General features: G+C 37.4%; 1 protein-coding gene across 1 annotated transcript in view; it reads left to right on the plus strand.

The window, feature by feature from the left end:
• Positions 1-21,393, plus strand: part of LOC118764652 (C-type lectin BML-2-like) — a 211,924-nt gene that overhangs the window by 185,913 nt on the left and 4,618 nt on the right. The window contains exon 2 of the mRNA XM_036505647.1: positions 15,430-15,603. Within this exon, the coding sequence (XP_036361540.1) occupies positions 15,430-15,603 (174 nt within the window). The remainder of the gene's footprint in view (positions 1-15,429; positions 15,604-21,393) is intronic.

Here is a 21,393-nt window from a genome sequence, read left to right on the forward strand (position 1 = left end):
TGGTTTACCTTGCTGTCACGTCTCACGAATATACCTCTTTTGAACCGAATTGTGACGAGAAATGGGTTCTCTATAAAAATGCCAAGCGCCGAAGACGGTGAGTAGGGAAAGGAGAAACACCGGCGCTCCAGTCTAAAGAAAGTCTTCACCAACCTAAGGTACTGTTAACTATTTGGTTGGATATGGAAAGTTTATTCCACTTTGTACTTATAAATCCAAACCAAACGATAACAAAGGAGATCTACTGCAAGCAGCTTGAGCGGCTTAAGTCAGTTCTAGAAGAAGAACGAGCATCTTTGATTTCAAGACGAAAGGTGTTCTTCCATCAGGATAATGCTCGGCCGCATACAGCGTGAAAGACGTTCCAGAGGCTGGAGCAGCTTAATTGAGAACCAATACCTCATATTCACCAGATATTTCCCCATCTGATTATCATTTATTCCGTAGGCTTCAAACTCATTTGGACAGAAAAAAATATGTAGGCAACGTCAGAATAGTACTGGAGGAATATTTTTAGTCAGGGACAAGGAAATTTTGGAAGAAGGCCTTGGAGGTCTACCAAATAGATGGAAGAGTATTGTAGAAAATGAAGGAGCGTATATTTAAGATTAAAAAAGAACATTACAAGAAGTATAAAAAATTGCATAATTTATGGGATGACCCAATATGTAGACATACATACATACATACATACATACATACATACATACATACATACATACATACATACATACATAAATGCATACATGCATACAGCAGTTGTCAAGGCAGAACTGAAATATAGAGAAAGCGACAGAGTGAGAGATCATCATCATGATCATCATCATGATCATCATCATGATCATGATCATGATCATCATCATCATCATTGTCATCATCGTCATTCTTCTTATATTTCTTCTTCTTCTTCTTCTTCTTCTTCTTCTTCTTCTTCTTCTTCTTCTTCTCCTTCTTTATATTATTATTATTATTATTATTATTATTATTATTATATTATTATTATTATTATTATTATTATTATTATTATTATTCAGTAGTTTTATTTTTATAGCGTGCTTTCACTTCACTACCGAGCGCAGCTCTGTGTGGCTTAGGTATGTGCTGTGATTTGTTGTGATGCTCTGATGGTTATTGTATGGAAAGTGTTCTGCGTAGGATGTGTGCAGTGCCTAGTAGTGCAATTTTCTGTATGTTATATGTGTTTGTAAGTCCTGGTGTTTTTGTTATGTATTCGTCTGAATATTTTTTATTATGCCTAATGCACCTACTATGATAGGAATTGTTTCTGTTTTTAGATTCCACATTCTGGTTACCTCTATTTCCAGGTCTTTGTATTTTGAAAGTTTCTCCATTTCTTTTAGAGAACGTTGTCATCTGCCGGTATTGATACATCAATTAGAAAGCATTTTTTTCTTCATGATCTCTGACAACTATATCTGGTCTGTTGGCCTTAATTTCTCTATCTGTGTGCATCGGCATATCCCAGAGTATGGTTGCTTTCTCGTTTTCTGTGACCTTTTCTGGTGTGTGCCTATACCATCTTTTTTCTGTTGTTATTCTATAATGTTGGCATAGCTTCCAGAGTATGTAGGTTCCAACTCTGTCATGTCTGTGAACATATTCCTTCTTAGCCAGGACTGGGCAGCCAGAGATAATATGATTTATTGTTTCTTGTCCATCTCCACATATTCTGCAGTTACTTGTGAGATTTCTTTTCATTACATGCTTTTGGTAATTTCTGGTGGGGAGGATTTGGTCTTGTGCTGCAATAAAAATCCCTCTGTCTCTGCTTTGAGTCCTGAGCTTCTCAACCATTGCTGGGATTTTTCTTTGTCAATTTCTTTTGCGTTTAGTTTAGTCCAGTATTTACCATGAAGTGGCTTTTCTTGCCATCGTTTTATCATGGTTCGTTGCTGTTCTATTTTTAGTTTGGATTTCATTTGTTTTATAGCTTTTGTTGTTTCTTCTTCGTCTTCTTCTTCTTCTCTTCTTCTTCTTCTTCTTCTTCTTTTCTTCTTCTTCTTCTTCTTCTTCTTCTTCTTCTTCTTCTCTTCTTCTTCTTCTTCTTCTTCTCTTCTTCTCTTCTTCTTCTTCTCTTCTTCTTCTTCTTCTTCTTCTTCTTCTTCATATTTATTAGGTGGTATGATTTCTTGTTTGTGTTTATCAGCTTCCTTAAATACGGAGAACAGTTTTTTTGTTTTGCTCGTGTTTTGCTGCTATTTGTATCAGTTTTCCCTCCTTCTGAAGTAGATATTTTTGCAGTCTTATGGTGGTTATTTTATAGTAGTTTTCCAGCTGTATAAGGCCTCTACCACCTTCTATACGTTGTATATATAGTCTTTCTATGTCAGATTTTGGGTGATGCATCCTAGATCCTGTCGTTATTTTTCTTGTTTTCCTATCTTTCTTGGTCAGTTCATTTAGTGTCCAGTTAAGGATATTGTTGCTGTAACTTATAACTGAGACAGCTAAAGTGTTAATACCTATTATCTTGTTTTTAGCATTGAGCTCTGTTTTTAGTATTGATCTAACTCGTCTATAATATTCTTTTTTTATTTTCTCTTTCAATTGTGTGTGTTGTGTCTTACCTAGTTCATGGATTCCTAAGTATTTGTAAGTTTGGCTTTGGTGTAGTTCTTTTATTTTCATTGGTGTGATGTTGCTACTCTTAACTAGTTTTCCCCTTTGCAGGGTTACTTTGGCGCATTTTTCTAATCCAAATTTCATATCTATTTCTTTGGTAAATCCATGAACTGTCTTTAATAGTGTTTTCAGCTGTTTGTCATTTGCAGCGTATAGTTTTAGGTCATCCATATATAAAATGTGACTGGTCGTTTTGCCGTAACATTTATATCCGCATCCAGTTCTATTTAGCATATCAGATAGAGGTGACAGTGCCAAGCAGAAAAGGAGTGGAGAGAGCGTGTCTCCCTGGAATATTCCTCTTCTAATGGGGATGACTTTGGTTTTCATGAGTCCCTCTTTTGTTTGGATCTGTAGCACTGTTTGCCATTTTTTCATAGAGTGCCCTATGAATTTTATAATTGTTGGTGCTACTTTGTTAATGGCTAGTGTTTCGAGGATCCATGTGTGGGGGATGCTATCAAACGCCTTTTTGTAGTCGATCCAGGCCATACTGAGGCCTTTCTTCTTTCTGTGGCTGTCTTCAGTTATGGCTTTATTAATCATTAGTTGATCTTTACAGCCATATGAGCCTTTGCGGCATCCTTTCTGCTCTTCTGGAAACAGGCTGTTTTCGTCCGGATGCTTGTTCAACCTTTGCGATATCACTGCAGTAAATGCCTTGTACATTGTGGGGAGACAGGTTATTGGTCTGTAGTTATTTGGTTTTGCTGTCTCATTTGATTTGGGAATTAAGATGGTTTTCCCCTTCGTGAGCCATTCAGGCATTGTCTCTGGCTCTACTAGTATGTTGTTAAAGTTTTCAGCCAGCTTTTAGTGCATTCCTGTTAGATATTTCAACCAAAAGTTGGGGATCTTGTCATGCCCAGGTGCCTTCCAGTTGCTTAGTCATTGCAGTGCCTGGGTGACCTCTTCAGTTGTTATGGGGGGTCCAAAGTTGTTCAGATGCTGAGTTTGTTGTTTTAATACTCCTTTGTTTTGGTTGTTCGTTCGTTGACCATATTTCTCTCCAGAATTCTTCCACTTCTTCTGCCGTTGGTGCTGCAGTGATTTCTATTTTATTTTTGCCAAGTTCTTGGTAGAACTTTTTGGGGTTGGATTTGAACTTTTTGTTTTGTTCAAAGAAGCGCTGGCGTTTCTCGTACCGGCGGATCCTTTGTGCTTTGGCAAGGATATCTTGCTTCAGCGTTTCTTATATCTCAGGTAAATCTTTTTCTGTGATGTTATATTTGCGGAGTATTTTTGTTTTCTTTTTGTTGCTCAGTAGCGTTGATTGTCCACTGATTTCATTAAGAATCGACAGATCTTTTCTCATTTTTTGTGTTTTGTTTTGGATGTTATTTATCCACATGGTTTGTTTGGGTGGTGGTACTCCTGTTTGGATGGGTTTGAGTGAGTATCCAGCTTCTTTTGTGGCTGCAGTGGCTGCTGCGTATACTAAGTCATTTAGCTCAGTGATATCGCTTTTTGTTTCAGTGGCTATTAATTCCGTGACGGCTAGGTTTATGCTGTTTATAATTGGTGTTGTTGTTTCGTCTATTTTGATTTTTGGGAGGTATGGTCGTTGGTCCATTTTGAGCTCTGTGGTTTTCAGTTCTTTGATTATTTTACTTTTTATATTATCATAATCATTAGGCTCCCCTTCGTTGTTTCCAGGTTTTAGATTTGTGTCGCTTTCTTTCTTATTTATGTTTGTTTGTCGTGTTTTGGCTTGCTGTTTGTCGTGTATTATTATGCATCCTTACAGTCTGGGTTTGTTTTTTGTTTACATCGTTTTTGTTGGGAATGTTACGTTTGTCTTCGTGTTTTACTGTTTCAGTGTTTTTATTATTGGGTATTGCTGTGTGGCTTCTATCTACAAATTTCCTGGCGTATTTTTTCTTTTAGATGTTCTATTTCTATTTCTGATATTTTCTTTTGCGTTGAGAATATACCTTCGTACGTTAGCTAGTTTATTAGGGTTCATTGATGTATCCAAGTCTATATTTATGTTATTTTACTTCCATATTTTATATGCATGTGTGTTGTGTTTTCATTTTTGGGGTAGTAGAGCACTGCTGTGAAGTATGCGTTGGATAGAAATGTATTCTTCACGTGTCCATTTATGTCTTTTGGGTTTTATTTGCGGGACATGAGGAACAACGTCCGGCCCATTATTTTGACGGTCGTCATTTTCGTAGGGTACCGGTCCGTTCATTTCTGTTGTCACATTGTTTTGCACGTGTAGTTTTTCGTACATTTTGTGTTGTAAGTTTAAAGTACGTACTTCCCGATTGCTATTCTTGGGTTGAATAATATCGGTGATATTTAATTTCTTCGTAGTTTTTTTGTACGTGGTGTTTGGGGTCGGGGATAATCTGGTGTTGATGGATCGTAATGTATCACGCATGTTTACACGTGTTGTGTTAGAGGTGGAGATGATATCGAGTTAAAATACATCATTTCGTTTCGAAAACAGTAATAAATTTCAATGGGTATTAATATTATTATTATTGTTATTTTTATTATTATTATTATTATTATTATTATTATTATTATTATTATTATATTATTATTATTTTATTATTATTATTATTATTATTATTATTATTACTTTTTTTTCTTCTTTCAAATTTTCTTCCATTTCTTGCCGAGTGTCTTCCCGACTCCTAGGGCAAAGAAACTCATAGTGTATATTGGTAGGCCATTAAACCAAACTCAGTAGTTCGTTAATTTTTTTTTTTTTTTTTTTTTAAAGTTAAATTAAAATACATGAGCAGCAACAGTTCTCACATCGACAATGCTCTTCTCAATACGTGTGATGTACCAGTTAAGACAATCTTTTGCACTTCTTGCAGGGATGGTAAGCCAGGGATCATTCTCATATAATTTTCGGTTCCTTTCTTGATCATTCCTAGTGCTCCTACGATCACTGGTATTGTAACCGCCTTGAGATGCCACATTTTCTCAATTTCAATGAGTAGGTCTTTATATTTTCTGAGCTTGTCAAACTCTTTCGCTGAGATATTATGATCACAGGGGATGCTCATGTCGATCAATAAGCAAACTTTATTGTTTTGGTCTTTCACAACAATATCTGGTTTATTGGCCTTGATGGTTCGGTCTGTATGTACTGGAAAGTCCCACAGAATGGTTACATTTTCTCCTTCAGTTACAGCCTCAGGGTGGTGATTATACCACTTGTCGGCAGTTTTGATATTGTAATGCCGACTTATTAGCCAGTGGAGATATTGGCCAACTCTGTCATGTCTTAATTTATACTCCACTGGTGCTAAGACTTTACATCCAGAGATTAGGTGGTCCACTGTTTCAATCATGTCGTTGCAGAATCGGCATTTTGGGTCTGCTCCATTTTTCATCACATTGGCCTGGTAGTTCCGGGTTAATAGGCTTTGGTCTTGAGCAGCCAGGATGAAACCTTCGCTCTCTGCTTTTAGCCCTGAGCTCCGCAGCCACTGATGGGTTTGCTTCTGGTCAACATCAGCTTGTAAGTAATGCCACTTGCTAACCATTCAGGTGTTTTCTTTGGGTCTCTCAAAATTCCATTGAGCAGTTGAACTAGCTTACCGTGTGCGCACGGGAGCGATGCGAGCCAGAAATTCGGTACCCTATCTTTACCGGGGGATTTCCAATTATGGGCCTTCGTGAGTGCCTTTCTTAGGTCTGCTATTGTGATGTCTTCCCATGCTTGTTGTTGTAAATTTTGGTAGGATCCTTCAGTTTGTATAATCCAGTCTGCATTTATGTTGTACGTCTTCTTGTCACTCCAAATTCTTTCCCAAAAGTTTTGAACTTCTTCCATGGGAGGGGGGTCTTTAACGGTTACTTTCTCCTTCCTTATTTCTCTGTAGAATTTTTTGGCATTGGATGTGAACAGCTTATTTTGCTTGTAAAACTTGTTTCTCTTCTCAAATCTCCGTATTCTTTGGGCTTTTGCTTGGACTTTTTGTTTCAGCGTTTCTTTTATTGATATCAGTTCTTCTCTTGGTGAGGATCCAAATTTTCTCTTCATCTTTCTTCCTGTTCTGGATCTTACATCATTTCCACATATTAGTTCATTTAATATTGATATTTCCCCTCTCATAAATTCAATCTCTTTTTCAATTTTACTTCTCCAGGTTTGATTTCTTCCCAGGTTTTGTTTTCTTTGTTTTTTCGGGGGCATACAGCTGGTTTCAATTGCCCTAGCAGAAGCGTAAATAATTTCATTTAACTCAGTAAAATCAGGTTTTAATTCTCGTATTATTTCATTTGTTACATAGTTGCCAATTTGGTTTGTTTTTTATTTTGGTTTGTATTTGAGAGTTTATGAAGCGGTTCTCTATCATTCATACTTGTATGTCTTACAACTTCAAGCGTATTCAGGATTTTCTGCCTCATTTCTGCCATAGACTCTCTGTGTTCTTCAGCAAATGCGAGATCTTCAGTTACTGTTGTTTTTTCGTGTTCCTGGCTATCTTTAACAGGTACAATAGAATTTCTTGTATCTTCAGACCTTTGCGTACTTTGGTCAGATGGCAGTCTTTCAATTAAGCCTCGTGGCGGGCTATACTGTTCATCTGATTCTTCATTTCCTTTGTTTCTTATATTTATGTCATTTTCCGTTGCGTGCTTGATCGCACTTATTTCACTGTCTGTGAGTCTGTTATTTCTAAAGATATCCCTCCTCACATTTGCTAATTTGTTCTCGTCCAAATAGGGCCTACTGTCTTGATTCCGTGTTCTCCATATACTGTAAGAGTTTGCGGTGTGTCTCTCTTGAGATGGCCTACCTAATGCATAGTAATAAGCGTATATTACTTCTTTATACTCTTCTCGGGTCCATTTGTTCCGCTTACATTTTTCTTTCTGTGGTGGTTGTGGTGGTGAACTTGGAGGGCTCGAGTTGGGGGATTTCCCATTCAAGTGACCATCCATGTCCGTATTCGGAGAAGAGTTTGTGCCAGTTGATGACTTTTCGATCCCAGGCTGGCTCTTCCCTGGGGGACGCGCTTCCAGATTAACCATAGGACAAGCGATTTGGTATACTGATTTAGTTTTCCTTTTAGTTTCCAAAAACATTTTGGTGCTACGATAATGTTATCATTTTTTAGCTTTGATTGGCTCGTGGGGAGACGGCCATCATTGCCGTTACAATTATAATCGTACCATTATAGCAGCCGTAGTCGGCTTATTATTGTTATTATCTTCACCATTACCATCACTATCATCATTATCACCACCATTACCATCATCATCATCATCATCACCATCACCACCATCATTATCAATGATATTGTTTTATGTGTAGTCACAGCAGTATCTTATTGTTATTTTTGTTTTTTTATCATTATCACCATCACAGTAGTGTCTGTCTGTCTCGTTGGCTGGCTGACTGTCTTCAATGCCAGAGTTCTTGCCTGTCAAATAATACTTTCATATTTGGCTAACAATAGAGCCGAGGTGAGGTTTATGTGTGTGTGTGTAGATAGATAGATAGAATATCAGCACTATTACTATCTTTTTTTTGGGTGGGGTCAAAAAAAAAAGTTCAGATGTTTACTACTTTTAGCCTTAAGAAACATTAAGGAAGGGGTGTCCTGTATTGTTTGTGAATAGAGAAGTTGTGTTCGACCAGAGAGAATCTTAGCATCATCATTTTTTTTCCATGTGCGTTTGTGTTATTGCAATTAAAAGTGTTTGTATATTTCGTGTAAGGTAATATTGTGGAGGTTGAAGTTGACTTTTCTAGAGATGTTTGTATGTCCAGTTAGAAGAACAGGTGTGTTTTTGCAATAAAAAGTATATGTTTACATTTATATTTGAATATTCAGGGAGGAAGCAAAGAAAAGTCAGATTTTCATAGAAAGTTTTAGGGTTTTGAAAGTCCACAAAAAGAAAAGCGTGATGTTTTTAGAGAGAAGAAAAAAAAAAAAGGATGTTTACAGAGGCAATTGTGGGTATCAAAGTTTTTAAAGCTGGTCGAATGTATGATTGAAAACTGTGGATATGTAAATTTGTAAATTTTCTTAACTTATTTTGAAGGGCTGTTCTCTATTATTTGTGAATAGAGAAGCTGTGTTCGACCAGAGAGAATCTTAGCATCATTATTTTTTCCATGTGCGTTTGTGTTATTGCAATAAAAAGTGTTTGTATATTTCGTGCAAGGTAATATTGTGGAGGTTGAAGTTGACCCCTCTAGAGATGTTTGTATGTCCAATTAGAAGAACAGGTGTGTTTTTGCAATAAAAAGTATATGTTTACATTTATATTTGAATATTTACATTTATATTATTATTATTATTATTATTATTATTATTATTATTATTATTATTATTATTATTATTATTATTATTATTATTATCATTATTATTATTATTATTATTATTATTGTTATTATTATTATTATTATTACTTTTTTTTTTTCTTTCAAATTTTCTTCCATTTCTGCCGAGTGTCTTCCCGACTCCTAGGGCAAAGAAACTCATAGTGTATATTGGTAGGCCATTAAACCAAACTCAGTAGTTCGTTAATTTTTTTAATTTTTTTTTTTTTAAAGTTAAATTAAAATACATGAGCAGCACAGTTCTCACATCGACAATGCTCTTCTCAATACGTGTGATGTACCAGTTAAGACAATCTTTTGCACTTCTTGCAGGGATGGTAAGCAGGGATCATTCTCATATAATTTTCGGTTCCTTTCTTGATCATTCCTAGTACTCCTACGATCACTGGTATTGTAACCGCCTTGAGATGCCACATTTTCTCAATTTCAATGAGTAGGTCTTTATATTTTCTGAGCTTGTCAAACTCTTTCGCTGAGATATTATGATCACAGGGGATGCTCATGTCGATCAATAAGCAAACTTTATTGTTTTGGTCTTTCACAACAATATCTGGTTTATTGGCCTTGATGGTTCGGTCTGTATGTACTGGAAAGTCCCACAGAATGGTTACATTTTCTCCTTCAGTTACAGCCTCAGGGTGGTGATTATACCACTTGTCGGCAGTTTTGATATTGTAATGCCGACTTATTAGCCAGTGGAAATATTGGCCAACTCTGTCATGTCTTAATTTATACTCCACTGGTGCTAAGACTTTACATCCAGAGATTAGGTGGTCCACTGTTTCAATCATGTCGTTGCAGAATCGGCATTTGGGTCTGCTCCATTTTTCATCACATTGGCCTGGTAGTTCCGGGTTAATAGGCTTTGGTCTTGAGCAGCCAGGATGAAATCTTCGCTCTCTGCTTTTAGCCCTGAGCTCCGCAGCCACTGATGGGTTTGCTTCTGGTCAACATCAGCTTGTTTGCTGCGGGTCACATATTTGCCGTGCAGAGGTTTCTCCTCCCACCTATCAGCCAATTGCTCGTGCGCTTTTTTCATTGCCATCATTTTCACCTTCTTTGCAACAATAGTTGCCGTACTTCCCTCGGGTTGTTCAGTTTGGGTATCCTGCACGAGATCAATAGCAAAGTTTTTGCTTTCCTTGATGATAGAATGAAGCTTCTTTCGTCTCTCGTGATTTTCCACGAGCTTTAGCATCCAGTCATTCGATTTTCGAGATATTTGGCCAGTCCAATTGTGGTTGTTTTGTAAGCTAGTTCAAATTGGATCAGGCCTCGACCTCCTTGGGCTCTGGGAAGGTAAAGGCGATCTACGTCTGCCTTTGGGTGGTGCATCCTATTACAACTCAGCAGCATGCGTATTTTTCTATCTATATTCTTTACTTCACTCATATTCCAGTTCAACACATTGTAGCTATAAGTAACAACTGGAACTGCTAAGGAATTTATAGCTAACACCTTGTTACGTGCATTTAGTTCAGATTTCAGGACTGCACGAACTCTCCTATAACATTCCTTCCTGATTTTCTTTTCATGCTTCATGCTGAATACCAGAGCCTTCATTTATCCCTAAATATTTGTATGTCTGTTCTTGCTCAAGCTCTCTTATGACTGTGTCAACATCTAACACGACTGAATTTGTGGTTTTCACTTTCCCTTCTGGAAAGTGGCCTTGGCACACTTCTCAAGTCCAAACTCCATCCCGATGTCATCGCTGAATGCTTTCACGGTGCGCAATAGGCCTTCAAGTTCATTATTGTCTTTACCATAAAGTTTAAGTCATCCATATAAAATAGATGGCTTATTTTTTTATTGGCAATTTTAAACCCATACCCTGTTCTGTTTAATTCACTTGTAAGGGGTATTAGGGCTATGCAGAATATTAAAGGTGAAAGTGAGTCACCTTGAAAAATTCCACAGTTGATGTTTATATTTTCTGAGGCATGTACTCCATTAGAGTGGTATAATTGGAGATTCGTATTCCACAACGACATATTGTGCTTCAGGAAGTTTGAAATCACAGGGGAAATTTTAAAGATGTCCAGCGATCTCAAGATCCATGGATGCGGTATACTGTCGAAGGCCTTTTTATAGTCAATCCATGCGGTGCTGAGATTTCTGCGCTTGTTGTGACAGTTCTCAAGGATCATACGATTGATTAGCAGTTGATCTTTGCATCCGTAAGAGCCTCGGCGGCACCCTTTTTGTTCAATGGGGAAAATATCGTTCTTCTCCATGAATGCATATGTTTTCTCCGCCAGGATAGATGTTAGGATTTTATACGTGGTGGATAGACAGGTTATAGGCCGATAGTTTTTTGGAAGGTTGGTTTCGTTATTCTTTGGGTAGTAGGTAAGTAATGCCACTTGCTAACCATTCAGGTGTTTTCTTTGGGTCTCTCAAAATTCCATTGAGCAGCTGAACTAGCTTACCGTGTGCGCACGGGAGCGATGCGAGCCAGAAATTCGGTACCCTATCTTTACCGGGGGATTTCCAATTATGGGCCTTCGTGAGTGCCTTTCTTAGGTCTGCTATGTGATGTCTTCCCATGCTGTGTTGTAAATTTTGGTAGGATCCTTCAGTTTGTATAATCCAGTCTGCATTTATGTTGTACGTCTTCTTGTCACTCCAAATTCTTCCCAAAAGTTTTGAACTTCTTCCATGGGAGGGGGGTCTTTAACGGTTACTTTCTCCTTCCTTATTCTCTGTAGAATTTTTTGGCATTGGATGTGAACAGCTTATTTTGCTTGTAAAACTTGTTTCTCTTCTCAAATCTCCGTATTCTTTGGGCTTTTGCTTGGACTTTTTGTTTCAGCGTTTCTTTTATTGATATCAGTTCTTCTCTTGGTGAGGATCCAAATTTTCTCTTCATCTTTCTTCCTGTTCTGGATCTTACATCATTTCCACATATTAGTTCATTTAATATTGATATTTCCCCTCTCATAAATTCAATCTCTTTTTCAATTTTACTTCTCCAGGTTTGATTTCTTCCCAGGTTTTGTTTTCTTTGTTTTTTCGGGGGCATACAGCTGGTTTCAATTGCCCTAGCAGAAGCGTAAATAATTTCATTTAACTCAGTAAAATCAGGTTTTTAATTCTCGTATTATTTCATTTGTTACATAGTTGCCAATTTGGATTTGTTTTTTATTTTGGTTTGTATTTGAGAGTTTATGAAGCGGTTCTCTATCATTCATACTTGTATGTCTTACAACTTCAAGCATATTCAGGATTTTCTGCCTCATTTCTGCCATAGACTCTCTGTGTCTTCAGCAAATGCGAGATCTTCAGTTACTGTTGGTTTTTTCGTTTTCCTGGCTATCTTTAACAGGTACAATAGAATTTCTTGTATCTTCAGACCTTTGCGTACTTTGGTCAGATGGCAGATTTCAATTAGCCTCGTGGCGGGCTATACTGTTCATCTGATTCTTCATTTCTGTGTGTCTTATATTTATGTCATTTTCCGTTGCGTGCTTGATCGCACTTATTTCACTGTCTGTGAGTCTGTTATTTCTAAAGATATCCCTCCTCACATTTGCTAATTTGTTCTCGTCCAAATAGGGCCTACTGTCTTGATTCCGTGTTCTCCATATACTGTAAGAGTTTGCGGTGTGTCTCTCTTGAGATGGCCTACCTAATGCATAGTAATAAGCGTATATTACTTCTTTATACTCTTCTCGGGTCCATTTGTTCCGCTTACATTTTTCTTTCTGTGGTGGTTGTGGTGGTGAACTTGGAGGGCTCGAGTTGGGGGATTTCCCGTTCAAGTGTTATTATTATTATTATTATTATTATTATTATTATTATTATTATTATTATTATTATTATTATTATTATTGAGTGAGAGCGCAGTGCATGTCATGAAAATGACACTGGGATAAAATATACGAAGCCCAGTATACCCATCATAATTACCCGTCTGATAAGGGCAAACTAGGCACATGCATCACAAACATATGTGCGCGACATGGTGATCTCATATCAAGATAAACAGCACATGACATGGTAGGTGGGGCCCATTTAGAATTTTCTTCTGATCGAGAAACCCATCCCGCTCAAAAGGTCCCTGAATAAGGGCTGTTTAAGAATGTTGAACGAAGCACCCATGTTTCCAAAGGTGAATTATTCAAACCCCAAAGACTCCCTCTCAACACATGGCTATGATGCTTCTCACTGCTTCCGCTCGTGATCAGAGATGCACATATCGTTAGCCTCCAAGGGACATGCTCAACTGGTTAAGGTCATAAAATTGACTATCACATCTGTGGCATTGAGCAGAATATTTGTTGTAGCCCAACTTGAAACCATGAGTGCCACTCTCAGGTACATTTTATTATTATTATTATTATTATTATTATTATTATTATTATTATTATAATTATTATTATTATTATTATTATTATTATTATTATTATTATTATTATTTTTATTATTACTATTACTATTACTACTATTATTATTATTATTATTATTATATTATTATTATTATTATTATTATTATTATATCATCATCATCATCATATATACACACAGAAGATATTAGCCTGTTTTAAAAGAAAAAAATCCTAACATCGAGCTACAAGTGACCTTAGATGTCAAGAACACTCCTAGTATCCTAGCTGTCCCTAATAACACTGTTTTCTGAAGCTGTACTAAACTGGCTTTTATGCCTGTTTCCTCTATCCATCTGTTCAGATCTACAGGGATAGTTCCCAATGCACCTATAACTAATGGAATACGTTTTACCTGCACTTTCCGTAGTTTCTGTAATTCTATGGATAGGAACTTGTACTTTGCTAATTTTTCTATATCTCTTACATTGAATTTTTCCTCAATTGGGACTGTGAAATCAATTATCTGGCACATTATATTCTCTTTATCTACCACTACTAAATCAAGCCTTCTAGCTTCTATTACTCTGTCAGATTGAATGTTAAATCCCCACAACATCTTGTATTCCTTACTTTCTATTACTTTACTAGATTCATATTCATACTATATTTTAGTATGTTCAAATTCTAGCTTTCAACATAACTCCGAGTTGATTACTATACCTAGTTGTCACGTCTTTTCTTGTATTCTTTCTATGCCAGCATCCTACTTTCATTTACTATATCAGTAATGCTTTCCTCGTTTGATTTGCATAAACTATACTGGGAATCTACTTGGATTTTTCTATCTTGGCTTTTATCCAATTAGTCCTTAGTACATGATTTTGTGCAGCTACTAACAAACTTTATGTCTCCCTTTTCAGCTTTTATTTCTGCAACCATAATCACGTCTTACTACTACTATTTGCTGCAACTATCTTTGGGAATCTATAATGCAACGCCTTCTCGTGCCAGTCAGATACTCCCTGTTTATTTTTCTCGTTTTTAAATTCGCTTGGGCTTTTGGATACCTTATGTGTTGCTGTGGTTGTAGCACTTTTCATAAATTTTCTTCACTATTATCTACATAGGAGTCCATACCTGCTCTAGCTATCTCCACGTAGTCTTCTACTGATATTAACTCTCTCATGCCTCTCTTTCTAGATAAGTATAATCTTGCTACTCCTGCCCTTAGGTGGGGTCCTCTATTCAAATTCTTCTAGTTCTTTTGTTTAGCTGTGGTCATTCTGCATCTTTACTGATCCACTGCCGAGTGAGAGGCCTTCAGTTACAAGTTCAGCTTCATTTTCGCTGATACTACAAAAAGATTTCGTAAACTCCTGTCTCACATGAACTGAGGTAAAGTAACGTTCGTCACCGTCGTCAATCAGCTATAGTTGGAAATCATTTAAAAGACCAAAACTGCACTATGTCACTCGAAGTTCTCAAGATTGTGTTCATAAATGTGTTAAGTAAAACACAAGGTCTGAGTAACTGAAAAGAATTGAATGCGATGAAGAAGGGAAACTTTTACTACAAAATTAGAGTTGTTTGAGGTAAGAACAACAATCTGAATGTTCTTAAGTTAGAAAGGTGACATCTTTAAATTTTAATGATACAGTTACCTGTTTCCATACACGTTCATTAAAAGAGGTGAAGTATTAAAATACATGAGTTTAGCACCAGCTCATGAGTATACATTTATAACTTTGGAGGATAGAATATCAACTGGACACATTCTTTTGTGGAAATTTGATGAATAAGAGATTGTAACACCTAATAAATTGGTGCATGGGTGTTGGACAAATTGCTCTTGAAAAGAAAATTCTGGAAAAGAATTCATTGAGAATATATAAACTAAACTGGGAGGGAAGTGACTATCAGTTTTACTTGACTACCAATTCAACTTGCTCATCAATTCAATTTGACTATCAATTCAACTACAGTTATAAATCAATCTCACTTAAGGTGTATTGGGTAAGAGAAGATACCTCTAAGTCATATTACAGTTAATGGGGGTCAGAAATAGGGGTTCAGTTATTACTTTTCCAAAAGGCTTAACACATGAAATATATTTTCCTTGTCTTTCTAAAGCTGAATGTCCTACATCAGCCGGCTACACTTACCACCCAAAATTTAGATTGTGTTTTCGAGTAAGTACAAGTAAAACATCATGGAATGACGCTGCAGACGATTGCAATATGGATCGAGGACAACTTATCCACGCGGAAAATAAAGAAATAATGGAGTATATACAGAAGGAATTGGGTGAGTAACATTTTACTATTTTATATACACTCTCCCTCACACAGAGCAAGCTCTCATTCTCTCTCTCCTTATGTATCTATCACACACACACACACACACACACACACACCATTCAAACGAAAATGTACGCAAGATATATCTAATATCAAACTATAAATGTTTTATGACATTCTTAATTTAAATTTTCGCAAATAAAACACGCAAATATAATTCCGACTTTGGTCTAACCTTTTTTTCATTTGTACTCTCTACTCTGATTGTTTCGCTTACGATGACAAAATTCATAGGCTTTTGATAAAATACTGAATTTAATCATTTAATTTCACACATATATTGTTAAGGAATTATAGTATACTAGCAGTATAGCTCGGCTTTGCTCGGGATTAAGTTAGTATTATTAAGCTAATCAAGCTCTTTATTTCAAACCAAACTAACATCGACGTCAAATTTGAGCGAAATCCGTTGAAATTGGTAAACTTTTGGCTGAAAATGAGTTACAGACAATATGATTGGGAAATCCCATAAGCAATCGGTTTATCGGTTTTTGCCACTCATCGATTTTTGTGTTTTGTTTTTGGAGAACTTAAAGCATTCGAAGATCCCACGAATCCTAAGTAATGCTGGCATCAAGTTTGAACAAAATGCATGAAAATTGGTAAAAGTTATGGCTGAAAATGTGGTGTAGCCAATTTTATTGGGGAATCCTCTAAGGAATCGGTTTATCGGGGTTTTTTTATCCTGATTAAATGGAAAACCCCATAAGGAATCAGTATATTGATTTTTTACCCCAAATAGAATTATTTTTATACTTTAAATTTGGTTTTCACACCCAACACAGTTCTGCAGAATCAGTGTCGCGACGAGAGCGCATGGGTTGGGAGTTTGATCGGCAGAGGTGATCGGGTTGCACATACCAGCCTTTTGACCCCCCCCCCAATCGAAGTCCCCTTTGACCATGGGTTGGAAACCCTTCCAAGAAGTAAAATAGAATGCCCAAAAGGGCTCCCGATCCTCTGTGTCAGAAGCGGTTATGTTCAGATCACAACGAAGCCTTAAGTGTATATATATATATATTATATATATATATATATATATATTATATATATATATATATATATATATATATATGTAAGTATGGGCAACACACACACAAACATACACACACATACGTACACGTACTGCATACATGTTCGTGTGTGTGTTTGTGTGTGACTGAAGCCATTCACTCATACATACATAACAATCCCCCCCTCTCTCTCTCTCTGTCTCCACACACACTATCAAAACAACTCATACACACTACACTTTCTGTGCTGCACACCGCATATTTGTGTGTGCGTGCGTGTTTGAAGGGGTGTTCAATACAGAAAGTGTAGTGCGTATGAGTTGATTTGTTAGTGTGTGTGAAGAGAGAGAGAGAGAGACGATAACAGATTTTTTATTTCGTTTTTAGTGATTGATTGACAGACAAAAAGAGAGGGAGTGAGAGAGGAGATGTTATGTATATATTTATGTGTAAATGGCTTCAGTCACACACACACACGAACATGTATGCGTACAAAAGACAGGTACGCAATAGGTGTACGTGCGTGTGTGTGTGTGTGTGTGTGTGTGTATGAGAGTGTTGCCCGTATATCAACAAAACACTTTTTTCTTCAATGGATAAAAAACAAGTCTTAGCAAAAACTTACTCGTCGCTCATATTTGCAAACAATGTTGAATTTCTCCGAGTTTAAAATTGTTTAAAGTTTTGGTTGAAAATTTATTTTTACCGATATTCGCTGGTGCCTCTGGGGAAAATAAGTTGACGAAATTACAGCTAGGATCAAGACGAATGTCCTCCTAAAATTAGAGCGACATTCGTGCTAATTTGTGGAGTGCATAAATTACATTCACGTACGCACACGCACACACACACATCCTGCCTTATATATACAGATTATATTATCATTTATTTTCAATGCATTACAAAGGAGAATCTGTTGCCCGTTAAAATTATGTTCTACGTATTATACCTAAAAGTTTGAATGGATATTGAAAGAAAGGAAATATTTTGTGATATATCTTATTCGTTTACATTGTTTGAGATTTTAACAAATTTAATTTCAGTTTAATCAACGTTTAAATATTCAGGAATATCATTTAGACTAGGCCCTTTTCAATATTAAAAGGCGGCAACTTTATTACTTCGAATTTGGTATTTGTCCTACCTTCTAAGAGACACGTTAGTGACAATGTGAATATATTATCAACGAATAAATTTTGATTTTGGCTTTAATCAATACGCTGATTCTTATTGTAGAACTCTAGAGTCGATTAAATTGCTCAACGATCTCATGAGTCATTCTGTGTAATTCCAATAAGATGAAAGTCTATATCCGTTTGTTTTAAATTTATATGTAAACAGAGGTAATAAATAATTTACCTGCTATAATGGTTAGATAGCACCCTTCATTTGCCAATAATTTACTCCTTATTTTTTTGTATGTATATATTCACTATTTACCGAGTATATTGACACAAACCTTTCAACAGTGTATTCACTATTTTACATCAAGCCATCAATAACTGGTGTACATATACATATACACGCATACACATACATACATATATATATTACACAACACTACCCCACTGAATATGGCCAATAATTTTCAAAAACGCCGCTGGGTTGAAAATGAAATTACTGCAATGATTAACGCTTGGTTCATCCATCACAACGAAGCTAATGTTTACAGTAAAATAACTGAGGATTTGACGAAAAAATCCTTTCACAGATCTGTAAAACAGATAGAAAAAAAATTAAAAGAAATTGTTAGGATATTCCCTATTTTTCACGCGCACATGGCTACACTAAAAGCCATTCTTGCCAACGAATCCAGTACCACAAATGACCAAATTCCAACAGGTCAGGGGTCACTTCAACAGCAACAATCAACTGACCTACTTCCATTGTCAACAGCACCTGATGAACCAAGTCAAGTTTCACCTTCGCTACAGCAACAAAAACAACAACAACAACAACAACAACACTAATACTACCACTAGTCAAGTTCCAATGCTGCTACAACAAAAACAACTCTCCACTACTGCCACAATAGGAAAATCACTACTACATCCGCGTAAAACTATCTGCCATTACTACTCTCAAGGCAGCTGCAGATTTGACCACATTCTGGCAAGCCAGAACCCACCATCACAAAATCAACAAGCTGCTTCTAACACCACTGCTACTACTGCCAAAATAGAAAAACCACTACTACAACCAAATAGAACCCCCTGGCGTTACTATTCTAAAGGCCATTGTAGATTTGGCCCCAGCGGCACAAACAAAAATGGACGCTGTGCTTTTCCCCATCCGACCTTATGTCGTAGACTTGCTATGGGCACCTGTCCATACGGTATAACAGGAAGAAATTGCCCCCACCTCCACCCCAAATACTGTCCTAAATACAGAATCTATGGTTCTGATCCTAAATACGGATGCATAAGAGGCAATGGATGCACCTTATTCCATCCTAAACTGTGCCAAACTTCTGTCTCACAAAGGATGTGCCTGAACCCAGAATGCAACTACCACCATCTGAAGGGCACAAAACGATCACAGAATAGATATAAACAGGAACAGAGGAAATCTAGGACAACAACAAGAACAAAATACAACCACGTTTCCCCTCCTGCAATCAAACAACGTAGACAGAACCATGAAAAAACACCAAATAACGCCAACTTGAAATATGTATCTTGTGACCAAGTGGCAAACCAAACAAGTAACTCTTTTTTACTGACATACCTGGAAAATATGAAGGCCGACCTAAGCCAGGAGATCCAGCGAGCCATCACCAACCATCTATGCAAATCACAAGGACCACTCACCCATTACCAACTTCCCTTACCTCGACATTCCTGTTAAATATACGTGGCATCAACCCATCAATTATTGCCCAAAAATGGAAGATCCCATATATAGAGAGTTGGATTGCCGAAATGGCACATTGCTTCCCTTTCTTTATCCTTACCGAGACTCACCTGAACAACACCCATATGGACGCAGGGGTGAAAATAAAAGATTTCACCATTGTTCGTGCGGATCGCACAGACCGAAATAAGGGAGGGACAGCCATCTTTATCCATGACTCCTTTTCACTTGATGCCAAGGACACATTTTCCAATGGCTACTGTGAATCGGTATCACTATACAACAAAGCCAAGGACATAACCATTGTTGGTCTTTACAGGCCTCCCCAGGCACCTCTAAAGTACTTAGAAGAGTGCCTTAGCAAAGTCAAGTCCTTCCTTCGGAAGTACCACTCCGGAAACATACTAGTGATGGGTGATTTTAACCTCCCTCATGTGAACTGGCCCACAAATACTCCGAAGTTAGGCAAGTGCTCTACATCAGATAGGGCAGCAGCAGAACTGCTCTTTAATCTGATGGATGAGTATTTCCTGACTCTGCTAGTGCTTGAACCAACGAGACAGAATAAAACGATCTTGGATCTGGTATTGACCAATCACTCTAGCTACGTTCACAGTATTTCAGTCGAAAAAACTCTCCTCTCAGACCACGACATGGTACTCTGCAATCTTAATTCTCGACATATAAAAACCAAACCAGCCACTCCCACTCCATGGCACCCATTTGACAACATAAACTTCCACAAAGCGGACTGGGGAACAATCAGAAAGGATCTGTCTTCCATCGACTGGTCTTTTACTCTCAATTCCCCTCATATTGAGACCGCGTGGCAGCACTTTGAAAACATTGTCACCTATACATGCTCTAAACACGCTCCCAAGAAATCTACTAACACAAACAGAAACCGGCTCCCTAAAAAGAAAAAAACACTCATCAGGCGCATCAAAAGACTCAACAAAAATTCAACCAATTAAAATATTCCCACACACAACATCCACATTCAACAACAATGAAAAGACTAGAGCTGGAAAAACTTCATCTGCAGACTAACATGAAAACCTCCATTGAAAATCAAAGAGCTGTGGAGGAACAATGGGTAATCAAAAACATCAAACAGAACCCAAAAGTGTTCTATTCTTATGCAAATAAGCATAGAAGCACTGTCTCACCCATTGGGCCATTGATTGATGATAACGGCATTCCCCAACACGATGCTAAAGAAATGGCAGAAATACTGCAGAAACAATACTGCTCTGTCTTCAGTGTTCCCACGTGAGGGAAACGAACGAAGTTGACTCCCAACACAAAATCGCAGACATAACCTTCACTGCCACCGACATCGTAGCAGCAATAAATGAGGTCAAACATTACTCTGCTGTAGGCCCTGATAGATTTCCCGCTAGTCTCCTGAAGGAATGTAGATATCAACTTGCAGTCCCTCTGACCAACCTCTGGAGAAACTCGTTAGACGCAGGTTATATACCGAAACAGTTTCTATCCCAGTCGGTCATCCCGGTTTTCAAACAGGGAAACAGATCCCTCGCAGTCAACTATCGCCCAATCTCACTCACCTCCCACATCATTAAAGTGTTCGAAAGAGTGTTAAGATCAAGGATAGCTGACTTCCTGGAGACCCACAAACTCCTAAATTCAAATCAGCATGGCTTTCGCTCTGGCAGGGACTGTCTAACACAGCTCTTACACCACATTGAAGATGTACTCAAAGCCTTGGGAACAGGTTCGAACTCTGACGTCATATATCTTGATTTCAGCAAAGCGTTCGACAGGGTAGACCATAACATACTACTCTCGAAATTGGCAAATGTTGGAATCCGTGGAAAAGTTCTACACTGGATACAGTATTTCCTGGC

This window comes from Octopus sinensis, linkage group LG1 (assembly GCF_006345805.1).
Source record: "Octopus sinensis linkage group LG1, ASM634580v1, whole genome shotgun sequence".
Taxonomy (NCBI): domain Eukaryota; kingdom Metazoa; phylum Mollusca; class Cephalopoda; order Octopoda; family Octopodidae; genus Octopus; species Octopus sinensis.